Source organism: Calliphora vicina, chromosome 2 (assembly GCF_958450345.1).
Source record: "Calliphora vicina chromosome 2, idCalVici1.1, whole genome shotgun sequence".
Classification (NCBI taxonomy): domain Eukaryota; kingdom Metazoa; phylum Arthropoda; class Insecta; order Diptera; family Calliphoridae; genus Calliphora; species Calliphora vicina.
In genome coordinates this window covers 93,178,427-93,197,309 of record NC_088781.1, presented here as the reverse complement: position 1 = coordinate 93,197,309, position 18,883 = coordinate 93,178,427, and the positions used below count along the sequence as shown (strand labels likewise).

At 31.3% G+C, this 18,883-nt stretch overlaps 1 protein-coding gene across 1 annotated transcript; it reads left to right on the top strand.

Annotated features, from left to right (window-relative positions):
- Positions 1 to 2,886: 2,886 nt before the first annotated feature.
- On the top strand, positions 2,887 to 17,966 carry black (glutamate decarboxylase-like protein black). Its single transcript, XM_065499614.1, has 3 exons — positions 2,887 to 4,133; positions 16,520 to 16,887; positions 16,954 to 17,966. Exons 1-3 carry the CDS (start codon positions 3,279 to 3,281, stop codon positions 17,549 to 17,551), a joined length of 1,821 nt encoding a protein of 606 aa, XP_065355686.1. The 5' UTR covers positions 2,887 to 3,278; the 3' UTR covers positions 17,552 to 17,966.
- Positions 17,967 to 18,883: the final 917 nt, after the last annotated feature.

Genomic DNA, 18,883 nt, shown 5'->3' with positions numbered 1-18,883 from the left:
TAAAAAAAATTTCTGAAATATTTTTTACATTTAAATAGTTGTCAATACCAAACCACTGAAGTTATTAATAAATGTTAAATATTTTTAAGTACAGCAACAACTATAGATTGAAACTAAATAACAATAAATCAAATATGCGAAAGTTTTTTTTTTTTTTTATTTTGCGCCACTAAATTGTTGATTTCTCCCACAGTGCAGCCGTTTAGAAATGCCAAATTTATTTCCAAAAAAATTTCGATTCTGCCCCACTGTGCAATGTCAAATTCTTTCATACGAAGAGCGGTTTCCGAAAATTCTTCCTTATTCTGGTCGATTCATACGTTTGTACCTAAAACTTCTGCTTTTTTCTCTCTTTTGCTCTCTTAGAGTTTAGGGTGCCAAAACTCAGAAACCTGGCAAAAACCAATATTTTTTATTGTAAATAATGTGTTTTGAAAGAAAGAACGTTTCTCTCGCACCCCATTACAAACACTGGCCTGAAAGTGGAATTATTTTAGTATTTAGCTTATTCACAAAAAGTAAAATGAATATTTTTGGAATAAAACAACCCTCCGTGGAACTGAATTTTGTTTAACATTAGTTGTGTTCGCGTACTTGATAATTTGTACAAATTACCACTGGAAGTTACGGGAATCCGTTCGTTTACTTCTAAAAACTTGTAACGAGAGAGCAAGAGAGTGTTAAAAGTGACAGTTCGTAGATAGAGAACATGATATTTTTTACTGGACATTTTTTGTCCAATAAAAAATATCAACATAAAAATATGTTTAAAACATATGGTTGCAAATGTAAACAAAACAAAAATTAACACATTTTAAAAGTCTTGCAAAGAAAAGAAGTAAAATAACGCAAAACAAACGTTTTAAATTGATTTATAATAAAATACAACTTATTTTTACAAATTCCTGTTCGCGTACTTTTTTGGATATTTTTTAGATTGAGAGTAAATGTATTTTTACGCTCTAAATTAAAGTTACTGGATAATTTTATTTGGTTTTCTTTAAGTTTTAATTAACATCTTTACTTAAATAAAAACTTGTAACGAGAGAGCAAGAGAGTGTTAAAAGTGACAGTTCGTAGATAGAGAACATGATGTTTCTGTCCAGTAAAAACATCAACATAAAAAATATGTTTAAAACATATTGCTGCAAATGTAAACAAAACAAAAAAGTTGAAAATAACACAAAACAAACGTTTTAAATTGATTTATAACAAAATACAACTTATTTTTACAAATTGTTGTTCGCGTACTTTTTGGATATTTTTTTAGATTGAGAGTAAATGTATTTTTACGCTCTAAATCCGCGATCGGCAGACATATACTACTACATTTTGCACTTGTATAAGTGTAAGAGCGAAAAAACAAGAAATGGGAAATTGTTGTACTCTCATCTTCACTACAAGACAGGCATGGAAAACTGAACATGTTAACTAACCTATTTGTCTAGCAATTATTGTGTATTAAAAAATAATAATTTACTAGAAACTTCTAAAAACCCATTTAAGCATCTAAAGATGAGAGAAAAAACATTTAAAATAGTTTATAATTCTAAAAACTACTTAATATGTAGTGTAGATGCTAAAAAAGGTACAACAATAATATGAATTATCCATCTCTGCTTTAACATTTATTCATAAACATTCATGTGCTAAACCAAGAAACGAGCGACAACACAACCTTCTTCAATGACAACTCATAAGAGACTGAATTGTGTTTTCTATGCGTGTGAGTAGTCTGTGTAAATTTGGAAACGCCCACAATGCACTGTGCATAGGAGTTGCCGATCCCGGCTCTAAATTAAAGTTACTGGATAATTTTTACTAGAAAGTACGCGAACACACTTAATATCAGGAAATATAAAATGTGGCTCCGTTAGGACTATCTTCATAAAAATCTAGAAAATATAATAATTCCATACAAAAAATAAGTAAGGGAGGTTTATAACCAGAAAGTTGTGAAAAAGTAAAATCCCCTTACTACAAAATAGTGAGTTATATGGAGATATATTAAAAACGGAAAGTGCCACATCACTCCACTCACAGGCCGAAAATCCGTTACGATCTTTCTCAAAGAGAGTACTTTAAGTATGAAAAATTTCAACTTCCTATGTCATCAGATGGCTTCAGAAAGAGAATAGGACATATATACATAGTAACATCCGGACATACTAAGTAATTATTTATGTATATAGATGTATTTTCGATTATTTTCGTAATTATAGTTATATTGGTTACGGTATTTTATAGGTAAAGGTAGTTGAGCTAAAAGGGTGTGTTAGGGTAACGATAGCCAATCTTGCCCAAAAAGAATTGTCCCGCTTTTAGAAACATCAGAACTGGTTACCCTATTGTAACGCATCTTCAAAGCTTTGCTGGAAAATTAAAACGTGATAAATACACATGTACATATGTATGTATATTTAAATACGAAAACCTGTAAATATAATTAGTTTCTTATTAATTATTTTAATTGCTTAATGTAAGCCCAATTAACTCAATGACTTCGACCTACTAAGTTTGTATGTACTTACTATCTAACTAAATAACTTAATTATAGGTACTAAATACATACTACGAACTGTCTGTTTATTATCTACTGCACTGGTAGATAATCCATCAATTCATCCATTCACGTACATATAAATAAAGGTAAAATAATATAATTTGTCGATCATAAAAATCACAACTTGTGTTCGTTCGTACATATTCAATGGAATGGAAGAGATTGTTTGTTGTTAATTTGTTCTTTACATTTTAAAATTAGTTGGAATTGCAGGTGTTATTCATTCCCACAATTATGTATGTATGTATACATTAATGAAATTTAAAATAAAAAAATAATACAAAATTGTTTTGTTAATTTTGTATTATTTAAACAAACAGAAAAAAACTACCGATACGTCACAAACAGCTTCGTATTTATTATTATGATGACGATTACAAGAGAATGGCAATGTGCCTCCACGGCACAACGATTGCTACCGGTTTGGCGACGGACAGCAGAACAGATATTTATAAAAGCAATGGTTGTTGTTTTGTTGGATACAGTGCAATCATCAAACGATAACTGGTAACACCATCATCAACAATAACTATAACATCATCGTATTTATCGTCGGAAGGAAGCTCGAAATATAAGTACATACTCGTAGTGTTTGTCACTCATTAATTTGAGCAATTCATCAATCAAGTTATAACATTAAAATAACGAACTTATTTATTTATCATTATTGCTGCATTTAGTTGAAACAAATTTGCAATTGCTAAATTTAATTAAAATGCTCGCCAGCGAGAGTATTCTTCGTAGCCATCATCATCGTCATCATCTAAATCAACAACAGCAGCCACATACGAAACATTACAATGATTCTATATATAAGCAACAAGCAGTGCACGATGCTGTCGATTCTAATGAATTGGCACGAAATACCGCCGTAAATGCATTTAATTTACCACATCCTATAGTACCTTCACCCACTAATGTAACCGCTCTTGACAATGACACTTTGAATGCAAAGTGCAAAAATAGTGGCGCGTTGTCAACAGAAGAGAACAGAGGCACATCTGTAAAGCAACTTGATAAGTTACAAGATAAATCTGATAAAATGAACTCAAACTCGACAAACAGTCTAATCGTCAGTCATCCAAATGCCGAATGTGAAAATTTTATACGCACGTGTGTTGCCGAAATAATAAAATCGGCCGTCTTCGAGGGCACTAATCGTTGCAACAAAGTTGTGCAGTGGCATTCTCCCGAAGAACTCAGAGATCTATTTGATTTCAAGTTGAAAAATGAGGCCGAATCAAAAGAAAACTTGTTCGATTTACTGAAGAAAACAATTGATTTCTCAGTAAAAACTGGTCATCCATATTTTATAAATCAATTATATTCTGGACTCGATCCTTATGCTCTTGTTGGGCAGTGGTTGACCGATGCCTTAAATCCCAGTGTCTATACGTACGAGGTGGCTCCAGTATTTACGCTCATGGAGGAAGAGGTTTTGTCTGAAATGCGACGTATAGTTGGCTTTCCCAATACCGGGTACGGAGATGGCATATTCTGTCCTGGAGGTTCAATTGCAAACGGTTATGCAATTAGTTGTGCTCGTTATTACAAATCACCCAATTCAAAGGTAAATAAAAAATAAATACATTTTACATATGTATGTATGTAGATTAGAGTTCGTTTGTGAACAGGTCACTTCATTTGTTTTTCGGGTATCATAATTTTTCTGAAGGTTTTTGCGTAAATAAAAATAATGGCGTCCTTTTTCTGGTGGTTCAACGCACCTAAAGACGCGGATTTTGAGAACATTTTTCTGTAGAGCATAAACGGTTGAATATATTGCATATCTGGTTTCACCAATGGATTCTGCATCAAAAATTAATACAATTGATGTTTTTTGAATCCTTATAAATAGTTCCACAAACATACAAATGCAAATCTCATAAAAAAAATAAAAAAGTGAAAAAGTGGAGTGAAAATTTTCCAAAAAAAAGGACGACATTATTTTTATTTACGTAAACACCATCAGAAAAATGATGATACCCACAAATCAATTTTTTTAAATTAACTCTAATGTAGATACATACATACTATTTACATGCATAAATATGTATGTACATTAGGGATATAAATATTGACATATTAAAAAATATGAAAAACCACGGTATTATTTTTTCGCGGTTGTTAAAACAGTTTACGCGCCAAACGCAATAACGTTCTTCATTAAATAGTTTTAATTATTTTTAAATAGAATATATTTTTTTAATAATAACTGCTGACATACTTCAAAAGATAAATTTTAATTAAGGGAAGTATCCATCAGATTTGCATAAAAAAATATGAAATTATTTTAGAAATTGGTGTTGGTGCGTGATGTTTTTGATTCCAAATGACCTAAAAAAATATTTCGCCAAAATTAGTATATCCCTAATGTACTTACATTAGAGTGTCCCATAGAATTAAATTTTTTGAAATGTTGAAACGGTACCCGCTGAAAACTTTCGTAATGACCTAAAATACCACCAAACTAAATTTTAGCTTGTTCTAAGAAGGGCAACCCGAGCCGACTTTCGATTTAGTTTTGAGGTGCATTTACAATGCATTTTTTTTGAGTTTTTTTTTAAATTTTGCTATTAAGTAATTACTTTTGCAATTTAATTTAAAATAATCGAAATGTGTACGTAATTGTCGTTCTAATGAGATATAAAAGAAAAACATTGGTTTAAAAATGTTAAAGTTATTAAAAAATCGCCAGGCCATTAACGTGTCTCAGGCCACTAGAACAAGAAATGTAGGAACAAAATTAAAGTTTTTTGAGAAATATTAAAACAAAAGTTTATTCTTACTTAAAACATATACATTAGGGTGGCCCTTAATAAACGAAAGTTGGATTTTGGCCATTCTCACCCTCCAGTTTGGTGAACATTAGCAAAAAAATCATCCTGAAAAAATTTTAGGTAAATCGGTTGGGGTTAAGACGTGCCGCAAGCCCTCTGAAGTTTTGAGATGCATTTACAAGGGGAAAAAATGCATTTTTTTCAGTTTTTGTAAAAATTTTGCCATTAAAAAATTACTTTTGTAATTTAATTTAAAAGAATCGAAATGTGTACGTAATTGTCGTTCTAATGAGACATAAAAAACAGAAATCGGTCAAAAAATGTTAATGTTATTAAAAATTCGCCAGGCCATTAACGTGTCTCAGGCCACTAGAACATGAAATGTAGGAGCAAAATTAACATATTTTGAGAAATATTAAAATAAAAGCTCATTTTTACTTAAAATATGTCCATATTTACTTATATATGAGTTTTTGTCTTCGTAGGATACCGTTAACCTATTCTTAGGTATGAACAAAAAAATTTAATTTTTTTAACGGCAGTTTCAAAACTCCATTTTCAAATTTTTAAAAATTTTGTTAAACAAATTTCAGAATTTTTTGATCATCTCATTGGGATTTATTAAGAGTATAATAGGGAATAAAAATGTGAAAAAATTATGAAAATATCTCTTATAGTTTTTCCGTACCTGCGATTTAAATTTTGAAATTTTCGAGAAAAACCAATTATTTGGCAATTTTTAGGCCAATGAGCTCTATTTCCTTACTCTTATGAATTTTAAGTAAAACCTATTCAGAATATTATAGTCCAGATAATTCAAAATATACTCTGAAACTTCTACTAAAATCGGAAGACGTTAACCCTTAAATCGTGAAGGTCAAAGGTAAAATTTTTCAATATTTGGAATTTCTCTTGGAAAGATTTCGAAATGATCGAAATGTTGTATATTTTTGGGCCGATTTTGATGAAATTTAACAAAAATATAACATAAACTCTAGGGTTTATAATAACAGCACAAGAATGGAAATTAACGCTTAATGGCACTTGGGGTTAAAATGACACCAAACTTTTAAAATCATAATTTTTTATGGTTTTAGAAGTTTGGGGTCATTTTAACACCAAGTGCTATATAGGGTTAATTTTAATTTTTCTGCTGCTTTTGTAAATACTAGGCTTTGTGTTATATTTTTGTTAAATTTCATCAAAATCGGCCCAAAAATATACAACATTTCGAACATTTCAAAATCTTTCCAAGAGAAATTCCAAATATTGAAAAATTTGACCTTTGACCTAAAAATTGCCAAATAATTGGTTTTTCTCGAAAATTTCAAAATTTAATAAATCCCAATGAGATGATCAAAAAATTCTGAAATTTGTTTAACAAAATTTTTAAAAATTTGAAAATGGAGTTTTGAAACTGCCGTTAAAAAAATTAATTTTTTTTGTTCATACCTAAGAATAGGTTAAAGGTATCCTACGAAGACAAAAACTCATATACAAGTAAATATGGACATATTTTAAGTAAAAATGAGCTTTTATTTTAATATTTCTCAAAATATGTTAATTTTGTTCCAACATTTCTTGTTCTAGTGGCCTGAGACACGTTAATGGCCTGGCGAATTTTTAATAACTTTAAAATTTTTTAACCGATTTCTGTTTTTTATGTCTCATTAGAACGACGATTACGTACACATTTCGATTCTTTTAAATTGAATTACAAAAGTAATTTTTTAATGGCAAAATTTTTACAAAAACTGAAAAAAATGAATTTTTTCCCCTTGTAAATGCATCTCAAAACTTCAGAGGGCTTGCGGCACGTCTTAACCCCAACCGATTTACCTAAAATTTTTTCAGGATGATTTTTTTACTAATGTTCACCAAACTGGGGGGTGAGAATGGCCAAAATCCAACTTTCGTTTATTAAGGGCCACCCTAATATACATATTTACTTGTATATGAGTTTTTATCTTCATAGGATACAGTTAACCTTTCGAAGGTATCTGCCATATAAATTTTGCGATTTTCGAGAAAAACAAATTTTTTAATTAATTTTAAGTAAAATCTGTTCAGAATATTATAGTCCAGGTAATTTTAAATATAGTCTGAAAGTTTTTCTAAAATCGGAAAACGTTAACCCTTAAATCGTGATTTTTTCAATATTTGGAATTTCTAATGGAAAGGTAGCGAAATATTATATATTTTTGGGCCGATTTTGATGAAACTTAAGAAAAATATAAAATGAAGTCTAGTATTTACAATAACAGTACAAAACTGGAAATTAACCTTAAGATTGTTATTACTAGAAAACATCAGTGGTAAATCTGACATTGCTAGAATCGGAACAAATTTGTTCATACATTTTGTTCCAAAACTCTTTATCGGTTGATCATATTGAGTTTATTTTTGAACACATAAGTAATTATAACCAATAACTATTTGTGCCAAATTTTATTTTTATTTTCAAACGTCTAACAGATGACATGTTGTTCAAAATTTGATGAATATTACTGATCAAAAGAGAATATTAAGGGACATATCCTTCCCCCTAGACCCTATCCTGTCTGTAATAAACATAAGGACGTAAATTCTATATCGTCTTCGAATTTTATAAGCACCCAGAATTTCGATGTACCTGCAAACGGAATTAAAAAAATTACGTATTGAAAGAAATATTATTGAAAAATAGTTTACATTCCGTTTTAAATCGTATATGTATATATGAAGGCACGTTAAGTAAGAACATGATAAACGATTTTTTCAATCTACTAATAATGGTAGATTGAACAATTTTCATTAAATACTGAAAAATAACGATAATAAACAATCCTTTAAAGGATTCTACAAATTATCTACACTTTTTTAAATTTGGTATCCATGAATGATTTTTTTTTTAATTTTAACAAGCCAAATTTTTGGCCAAAAAAGAGGGTAAAATTTCTTATAACTTTAAATAATATTGATAAATAAAAATTAAATTTACTATGATTTTGTATTGGAACTTTGAATTCTCTGGGATTAAAAAGGATGATAATATTTTGTGGATCCAGCTGTTATATTTCGATAGATTATCACCTAACCAGGTTGTTTTTGATTCACATCGACCTTTTAGTTAAATCTTATTTCTACTTAAAAATTATGTCTACATACATCATATTATGTATATATAAGAGTAACGTCATCATCGCACAGCCCAAACTGCTAATGATGAAATTCGGGAACATCATATAGATCCACTAAGGGATTTTTGGAAATTTGATCGAATGCTATGGGCATAAAACGGGTATAACCTGTACATCTATATCTCCAAAATAAATAAACCTAGAAATAAAATTGTAAATGCGTCCGCCATAAAAAAAGAGCCGACAGGCATCTGGTACTTTTTGGAAATTCGATATTTTAGGAGGCCAAAATGGGTAAAAATAGTATCTCTAGAATAATCTGTTAACAATATATCTCCTTTTTTTGAAATTCGAATTTTAAAGGGGGTAAAATTTTATAATTGTTTGGTACTTTTTTATTAATATTTATTTTTTCAATAAATTTTAATTTTTGCTGATAACACTGTGCTAGTTGAAAAAACTTCCAAGCGGGGCGAACGGCGGGTTAACCTAATTCGGGTACGGTGAATCCAGTGGTGCTAACCGTTTTTTAGGTTAGCTCTTGTTTTCGAAATTCCGCAATAAAATTACCTTTAAGAAAAACTAAAACTTTTTTATATGCGCAGTCGCTTTTGAAATATAATTTTTTTTGGCAAAAAAAAATATTTTTTAGGAAAATTTTTAAAAAACTAAAATTTCGAAATTTATATATTTTTTTCCCAAAAAAAAAATTATATTTCTAAAACGCTGCGCAGATTAAAAAAGTTTCAGTCTTACTTAAAGGTAATTTTATTGCGGAATTTCGTTTTTTTGGTTTAAGTTTAATCAATAAGCTAAACAGTTTTTGAGTTACGCGAATATGTATATGCTATGCAACCTCATCCATTCTCGAAAACAAGACCTAACATAAAAAAAACAGTTAACACCACTGGATTCAGCGTACCCGAATTAGGTTAACCCGCCGGGTGCCCTGCTTGACAGATAAAAAAGTGTCAAATTCGTTTATTATTTCTACACGATGGAAAAAATGGATCAAAAAACACATATTTTGGTATTTTTTTAAATTAATGTTTGCTATTCTATTTCAAGTACTTTTATTTTAATTTTTCAATAAACTTGCTTTGCCTCCACTGAGATTACTTGAGAATACATACTTAAAATTTAGGACGTCAGATTATCTGAGACTTAAAAACCAGCCACTTAATAGTATATAAATATATACAGTTGTATACATCTCTGCGTAAAGTAAGAATATACAACGAAGGTTTATTTGTAATTCGTGGACACTTCACCAAAAAATGAGTTAGATATAAGTTTTCCATTCCATGTGAAAATATTGGAATATCAATCCAAATCCTAAAAAGTCAAAATATTCTTAATTCTTATGCATACAAAAAATATTTGTCCATCTGAGTGTATGTACGACTGTTAGTTAAAATTAATTTTCCTAAGCCTATGAAGCATAAGGTAAGGTTTCCAGGCAGCCGTGAAGTGAAGAAAAGAAGAGCAGCTCACGTGGTTCCAAAGCTATAGGTCCCTTTGTGTTACCTGAAAGTAGAAAGACAGAAAAAGAGGGACAGATAGAAGTGAAAAGAAAGAAGGGGAAGATTGAAAAAGTTAATAGGAAGATGTTCGAAGAAAGAGGGAGAGGAGATATATTGCGTACCGAAGAAATGGCGGTTATTAGGTCACTCTAAAGAGGTCCCTATGCCAAAAGTGCAGTGTCCGGTTATGATCGCCACTACACCACTCAATTGTCAGCGTGTCAAGCCAAGAAGATATGTTGTTCGTCCACGATTCAGTCGGGGCCATATCATTCTGGTAATAGTACATGTGGGTTCACAACCCCATCTTGTCTGAGTGAGCTCATAGTAGAAGTTACTAATTTGTAGCTCACATTTGGATAACGGAATCCCACATAGGAAATCTATGTCTCCGTCAGGTAGCATGGCGCCTTTTTTCGCCAAATCATCAGCAACGCAGTTTCCCGTGGTATCTCCGTGTCCCCGTACCCTCTTGAGTACGACTGTTGAATGTCTCGCCATCCTGTTTAAGGATGCCCGGCATTCTTGGACTAAGTTAGATGTCTTGCATACACCTGTTAGAGACTTTATTGCGGCCTGACTGTCAGAATATCCCTGCCTTATATCTTGTTATAACTGAGCCAGTTAGCCGCTCTTTGGCTGATATTTCAGCTGATATTTCAGCCTGAATAATGCTACATTCATTTGAAAATCTAAAAGACAACCTAATGTCGAATTCCTGAATGTACATACCTGCGCCAACCCGATCTCCCTTCATAGAACCATCTATATAGACTGAGAGACCCGTTGTGTCATATAAAGGTCCGTCCATTGCTTCCATATTATGCGGAATTGAGAAACCGAAATTCCTCGACATGAAGGGCCTAGAAATGCAGTAATCTATATTATCCGGAAGAGTCGGAATACTGCCTATTATACTGGCGTGACCGTAGGGAGCATGTTTCCACGCCCCAATCGCGTTAAGCCTGAATGCAGAGGTAAATGCCATTTTCATTGCCATTATATCCACGGGGATCCAATGACCGTATCACATAGCCAGTTGACAAACTGGGGTCTAATACTCCACTGCGTACCTATTGCCTTCTTACAGTCGTACATAACCGTCAAGGCTTTTGACGTCCTTGAAAGGGTATTGGGTTTCCATAGTTTGCTATCCAGAATAACTCCTAAGTATTTCCCATTGTCCGATAGTGTTAGTTCAACACCATTTAATCGGTGAAGCGAAAAATGAGGAATCTTGTACTTCCTTGTGAACAGTACAAGTTCGGTTTTGCTTCGGTTAACACTCAATCCACTGTCCGTACTCCGCCGACTTAGTACACTGAGTGCATGTTCCAGGCGTTGTGATATCGTGCCCAAATGGATCCCAGAGACTGCCACTGCGACGTCATCTGCGTAGGCGACAGTTTTATAACCATGGGATCCAATTTCCTGAGCAGACAATTTATGGCCAGGTTCCACAGAAGTGGTGATAAGACGCCTCCTTGAAGCGTACCCCTGGTGGCCATTCTCGTGATCATTGCCGTTACCTTTTAGGAACGAATGATCCTGTATCGTAGAAGGTTGGTGATTAACCTTACAGCTGATTGGTCCAGACCAAGATCCTGTAGAGCTGAAACTATAGTTGCAGATTCTACATTTTTGAAGGCTCCTTCTATATCTAGAAAGGCCACCAATGAGAAGTTACCGTATTCAAGGGATTTCTCAATATATCCCACTAAGCAGTGAAGTGCTGTCTCAACAGATTTCATGTAGGCGTGTTGAGTAAGAGATAATGATCCTTGTTTCAAAGACACTCGTATGTGGATGTCGATGATTCTTTCAAGGGTTTTCAGCAAGAATGATGATAGACTTATTGGTCTGAAACAGGGATGTTAAAGGTGGTACAATTGTACTTTTTTTGGTACATTTTGACCTTCTAAAGTACCGTGGTACTACCGCATCTCATTTGGTACAATTTAAAATATTTTATATAAACAACTTTTACAAAAACCACAAGCAACTTGTAAAAATAATATCAATATTGATATTGCTAAAGAAATTAACGAAAATTACAAACAATTTTATATAAAATTTGAGAACTACTTAATAACGAAGTGTTAATTGGTTCCATAAATTTACACCTGGAAATGTTATTTCAAGTAGTATTGTACTACTAGTAAAAATGTTCCCGAATGGGAATTGCAAATTTTGTTTCAATCAATAACACAGGTCAACAGTAAAAAAGGCGTGAACAACCACTATATAGATTTGATGCACCATTGCTACCTAAGTACACAAATGGTAAAATTTTTCAATTCTATGGAGACATTTTTTTTTTTAAATTTTTAAGTAAAATTACAAAATGTTGTTAGATGTTTCCTCACATAATTAATGATAACTCAAAAACGGTTAGTCCGATATTATTAAATTAAAGTTAGAAAAGAGATTGAGATTTACATAACCTTTAATCCGTTTATATATTGCGTTTATCGGCTCAGTAGTTTCGGAGTTATAATAACAAATTGAAGCAAACAATATATTTTTTACATGAAAATATCAAATTTTTTGGTTTTAAAAACCCATGAAAAATCGAAACTTTGAGTGGAAATTTTACATTTGTTTTGTTATTATTTTCACGTAAAAATATATTTTTGTTTCAATTTGGTATTATAACTCCGAAAGTACTGAGCCGATTGAAACGCAATATATTCATATGTATGTTAAAATTTGTACATAGCATGGGGAAAATTATTTCAAAATTCAATCAATCGAAAGAAGAACATTAACTGCTCAATTTTATGTATATCAAACAAAAAACTAAAATTTTACGAATATGGGCGAATTCACTTAATTGTGAATAAATTCGAAAATAATGGTTTTTATGATATATTTCTCATGTTGTTTCTATTATACGTGGCTTTGTGATAAAGCATTAAACCTGAACAATTTCTGCCGTTTCGATTTTTCATGAGTTTTTGAATACAAAAATATTAGCTATTTTCACGTAAAAAATATATTTTTGATTCAATTTGTTATTATAAATCCGAAACTAATGAGCCGATTAAACGGAATATAGGTTATGTATATTTAAATTTTTTTAAGTTTATTTTAATAATATCGGAGTAACCGTTTTTGAGAAAAGTATAAAAAAGCACAATTTTACTTAAACATTTTTTTTAAAAAAATCATCTACATAGAATTTAAAATTTGGACCATATTTGTACTACTGGACCACAATACATCAAAATTTTGTAGTGGTTTAAAAAGCCTCTAAATTTTTTTTCCGATTTTGTTGCCTTGTGTAATCAATTTAGAGCTTCAGCTGAAGTCAGTAAAAAATTAAAACATTTGTAGTTTTTGGTCGGTAGTAGCTAATCTAATCAATGTTAAGTTTTGTTTTTTGTGTACAATTGAATTTTTATGTACTTTTTTGATGTTTTAATAAACTAAAATAGTACAATTTTTTTGGAGGGTGGTACAAAATTGAAAACTTCTTTTGCTTTGATGTGTACCGCTTTCCCTCCTTTCGGAATGAATGTCACAGTGCATTCCGTCTACCGTTTTGGTATGTAAGACCATATAAGACAGGCATGATAGATAGTTATCAGCCAAGGAGTGACTAGATCTATATTATTTTGTAGATCAGCTGGTATTATGCCATCTGGGCCCGGAGACTTATAAGAGTCAAAGCTCCGTATGGTCCATTTTATCATATGTTCGAAAATTATAATTGACAGAGTTGTCCGATTGTTCGGTTGGGATGCATTAGCCATATCTGATGGCAAGTTCCCTGGAAAATGAGTGTCCATGAGTACTTCCATTGTCTCACGTACATCAGTAGTCCACCTACCATCCTGTTTCTGAATATAACCCTGAACAGTTGGTGTTTTCGACAGGATCTTCCGCAGACGATTGGTGTCAGAGAAACTTTCGACTCCGCTGCAAAAATTCCTCCAGGACTTACGTTTTGCGCTTATGACCTGATTCTTGAATTTATTCAACATAGACTTGTACATTGACCAGTTGCCTGATATTTTCGCCTCGTTGAATAGTTTACGAAAACTACGTCTAGTGGTATGAGAAAAAAAGGGAAATAAATCTGTAACTTCTAAACCCTTAATCCAATTTAAACGAAATTTCACATGCGCAAAGAAGAAGTGTTGTCGTATGTAACTTTGGACTCAGTCATGACTTTTAAACAATTCTTTATTTATTTGATATATACATCTGTTGTTAATCCTATGGAGAAAATCGGGAAATATTTGGAACCGCGGTCACCAAAAAACTGGAGTAGGGTGGGTAAAAATATTGAAAATTTAATTTTCAAATGCGAATATCTCCTAAGCTATAAAAGAGAATTGATAGTTACGATAGCTACGTTTTTTGAAATCGGAACACAAATGAAGAAATTGGATCATTTTTAATATTGAACATACCCGAGGTGTCCCACTTTAGGGACCCCTGGTCCCGCTCGTGACGGGGTCATGAGGTCCAAATTCAAAACACTTCCTCTTTGCGCATGTGAAATTTCATTCAAATTGGACTAAGGGTTTAGAAGTTACAGATTTATTTCCATCTTTTTTTTTCTCATACCACTGTGTAGCATGAATATTGTCCTGTTTTAAGTGAGAGTTGTTATAGAAAAAAGAGAAGAGAATTTAATAATTTGAAGTCACTTACTGCCTCAAGTCGAATTTATAGAAAGTGACGACAGAACTACAGCAAATACAACATGAACAGAAACAACAGGTACTTTGTTAAAAGATAAATGAACTGTCAAAGTTGCCTGTTGTTGTTTTTGCTTTAATAATTATAAGCAGTTTTCTTTTAAAATTTATATGGGAGCGAAAAAAAAATTTGATGGTGCGAGTTCGGCTTATATTAAACTTATTTGTGTTGAATTTGGTTTATATATCTATACAACTAATATATTTATGAGAGTTTAACTATATTCAGATAGGGCAGTTGTATGGGAGCTAGGAGAAATAATGGAGCGATTCTTCGTCTTAGAGATAATACAAAAGTTTGCGCCAAATTTTGTCGAATTATCTTCTATTATTGCGACCTGGGGCCTATTTCACTAAGCTACAAGTTCACAATTACAAGTGTTTTTGCCGGTAAAATTGTGAACTTGTGAATAATTATTTTTCATCAAAATACAATTACAAGTGAATTTTACAAGTCACAAGACTACAAGTCATACTTCTACAAGTGGTTTTGTTTCACTAAACTAAATTTGCACTTGTAAACTTGTAGAATTGTATAAAAAAGCTTAGGGTCGACGGAGTCCCTCAGACAATTTTTTACAAGTTACAAATGAATTATAAATTGAAATAAAATTTGATTTTTAACTATTTTTTAATAAAAATTAGTTAAAATAAACACAAAATTCAAAAATTTTAATATTAATTAATATTAACTCGTGTTTTTTTTAAGTCAAAATTTGTTTGCTAAATACGATATATGAGTGGACCATTTATCGAAATAATGGGGCCTTTCTATATTAAAGTAACGATTTATTTATTTTTGAATAGGTTTCATATATACAGAAGTTATGCCACCTAATTTTAAGGCGATTGATGTAGGGTATCATATGGTCGGACTTCAACGACTATACTTTCTTACTTGTTTTTTTTTTTGCATTTGGGAATAGCCACTTTGGAAATTTAAACATATATAGACAATTCTAAATTAGTACCCAAAATTGCAAAAGTATTTATTTTGATCAGTCCCCGTACATTTTCCGATAGATAGGGTATAAACAAGTAAGAGAGCTATATTCGGCTGTGCCGAATCTTATATACCCTTCAGCAAATTATACTTCAAAATACAAATTTTAAATATTTTTAAGTAAACAAAATTTGTTGTTTTTTTTAATTTTTTGGAAAAAAATATTTTTCGATTTTTTTTTTAAAAAATATAAAATTATTAAAAAATTTTTGGTTTTTTATTTATTTTTTTTTGTGAAAAAAAAAATCGGGTTAAAAATATTTAAAATATATTATTTTAGTTTAGTGAAATAGGCCGGTCAGACGGAAATTTTGAAATGGATGGACGATCAAACGGAAATTTTTGAACATTACAAATATCTACTCTAACCCAATATACCCTCCCCACTATAGTAGATTTATTTATGGTTGAAATCCCAAGCCTTGTGCAAAATATTATAGATATTATTTTTTTATATAGAAATAGGATTCACATATACATAAATCATATCACTTAATTGTTTAGCGGTTGGTCCGTAATGTATCACAGATCCCATATACATATCTCAGATCTATATATATACAAAAAAATAATTTCAGAAATAATGGCATAAACCGCTACTTAAAATCGCTATATCTGATTACGTCAACCTCGAAAATAAATTAAAATTTCTAAAGAAAACTCTTTTTTTTCATGTACTCGTTATAGGGTATTATATGGTCGGTCTTGGCGTTATTACTTGTTTAATTCATAGGTACAATTATGAACCACGCTCGTGCATATATAAAATTCAGCACGGACGTTGTTATATCAAATTATAACTTGTTAAATTATAAATTTCAGAAAAATGGACTATTTGGAGCAAAACGACAGATCATATTCACATCAGAAGATTCGCATTATTCCGTTGAAAAATTGGCAATGTTTATGGGTATGGGCAGTGAAAATGTGTGTAAAATAAAAACGAATAAAGTTGGAAAGGTAGACATTAAAGATTTAGAGATTAAAATACAAAAATGTGTTAGTGAAGGTTGTGAGCCAATGATGATATCGGCTACCTCTGGTACTACGGTTCTCGGAGCATTTGATGATTTGAATAGTATAGCTGATTTGTGCAATCAATACGGAATGTGGATGCATGTAGATGCTGCTTGGGGTGGTGGTGCATTAATGAGTCCAAAATACCGTCATCTTCTAAGAGGCATCGAAAGGTAAGCCATTTGTTACATGTAAGTTTTTTGGTTTTTTTGACGTTTAGTTTTTTTTATCTCTTTCAGAGCCGATTCGGTTACATGGAACCCTCATAAAATGTTAACAGCGTCTCAACAGTGCTCAACATTCTTGACACGACATAAAGATATTCTTAGCCAATGTCACTCAGCGAATGCAACATATCTTTTTCAAAAGGATAAATTTTATGATACATCTTATGATACTGGTGACAAACATATTCAATGTGGTCGAAGAGCTGACGTTTTCAAATTCTGGTTCATGTGGAAGGCAAAGGGTACAAAAGGACTCGAAGAACATGTGAATCAGTTGTTCAAAATGTCAGAGTTCTTAACTAATCAGATACGTGAAAGATCTGGTTTCGAGCTTGTCTTGGAGAAGCCTGAATGTACAAATATTAGTTTTTGGTATGTGCCTCCCAGTTTAAGAATTATGGAAAGAAATGACAAATTCAATAATGAATTGCATAAAGTTGCCCCAAAAATAAAAGAAGCCATGATTAAGAAGGGATCTATGATGGTAACATATCAGCCTTTACACAATTTGCCAAATTTTTTCAGAATAGTTTTGCAGAATTCTTGTCTAACTGAATCTGATATGAAATACTTTTTAGATGAAATTGAAACTCTAGGAAATCAATTGTAACTTACAAATATTACGATTTCATATATTCTTTAATTACTATTGCCAAATAAAATGCAAAATAACTATCGAACGTTTGATTGATAGTGATAAATTACTACCACTAAAAACCTTGTCTTAATTCAGATATTATGTTTTAACTTTAAATGCGAGTCCATATGATTTGTTGTATTTTTGTTCGACAATTCGGAGTGTCTCGTCTCTATGTATAATTCTCTATGTGCGAGTCATTAAGTTTGCCTCTCTCTCTCTAAAACGTTGTTACGTTCTTTTGCATTTTAGCTGACGATGTATATTACAAGTAATTAATATATACATATAGATAAATAGTATATGTATCCAAGTACACAAATATAGGTACAATAAAATTACATATGTATGTTTATTTAAAAATAAAATTATTACATATTTAAGTAAATCTTTCTTCTAGAGCAATTTTAATAAATTAAGTTAACTAAATTGGCCAAGAAGAATTTTCTAGAACGAATGAGTCCTAAATTCCTAGAGTAGCAAAAATTTTTTTGGATTTTTAAATCATTAGCGTTCGATTTCGAATAAGTTTAAAATCTAAGTGCTGAAAGTTTGAGCCAATTTGGACAATGCTAATGTCGAATATTCAGAATTGTAAGAAATTCACACACTTATTTATTTATTGATTTTAATAAACAAACAAGATTCACACACACAATTGTTGTATCTTATTAATGTACATTTTTTGTATTTTGTCCTTGATATTATGTTCACCTTAATACCCGATTTGTGGCCAAATCCTATCATGTTTAGCATATTCGATGCTTCAGTACATAAAAAGAATAAGATTAGATGATTTTGTGCCCTTGCCAGAAGTTCATAGTAAGAAAGTAAATACCTCGCTACTTAATCGTTTCATCACTCCAAATTTCTGATTCGATGTTTTTCAAATAGAGAAATGACTCAAATTTATTTCTCGGATACATATGTAGATATTACAATTTAATGATAAAAGCGTCGAAGCGATGAAATCAGCTCAGAAATTTCTTAAGGCAAAATATTCTTGCGGGTTGGTTTTTTTCATAATTACTATAATAAAGAGATTGAAAGTAATGATAAATAAGAATGAAATCTCTATTTGAATGCGTCAAAAGTCAGGCCAAAGAAGAAATACGATTGAAAACAATTCACACACACTAAAATGGTGCTAGCCAAGAAATTATAAAATGACATTGGAATAAATGTATCACATGACTCTGTTTCAAATCCTTATTAACTATGTATATGTGTATGTTCATCTCGGATGGCTCTCCATTAGTGTTTATAAAAAACCGACTTTTTTAAAAAACCGGTTTGTCGGCTAAC

Excerpts from the sequence above, each read along its gene's own strand:
- black (XM_065499614.1), top strand. The coding sequence starts at position 3,279 with ATGCTCGCCAGCGAGAGTATTCTTCGTAGCCATCATCATCGTCATCAT. Across the intron at positions 4,134-16,519 it reads ACAAATCACCCAATTCAAAG|AAAAATGGACTATTTGGAGC; the intron begins GTAAATAAAAAA and ends TATAAATTTCAG. Across the intron at positions 16,888-16,953 it reads CTTCTAAGAGGCATCGAAAG|AGCCGATTCGGTTACATGGA; the intron begins GTAAGCCATTTG and ends TATCTCTTTCAG.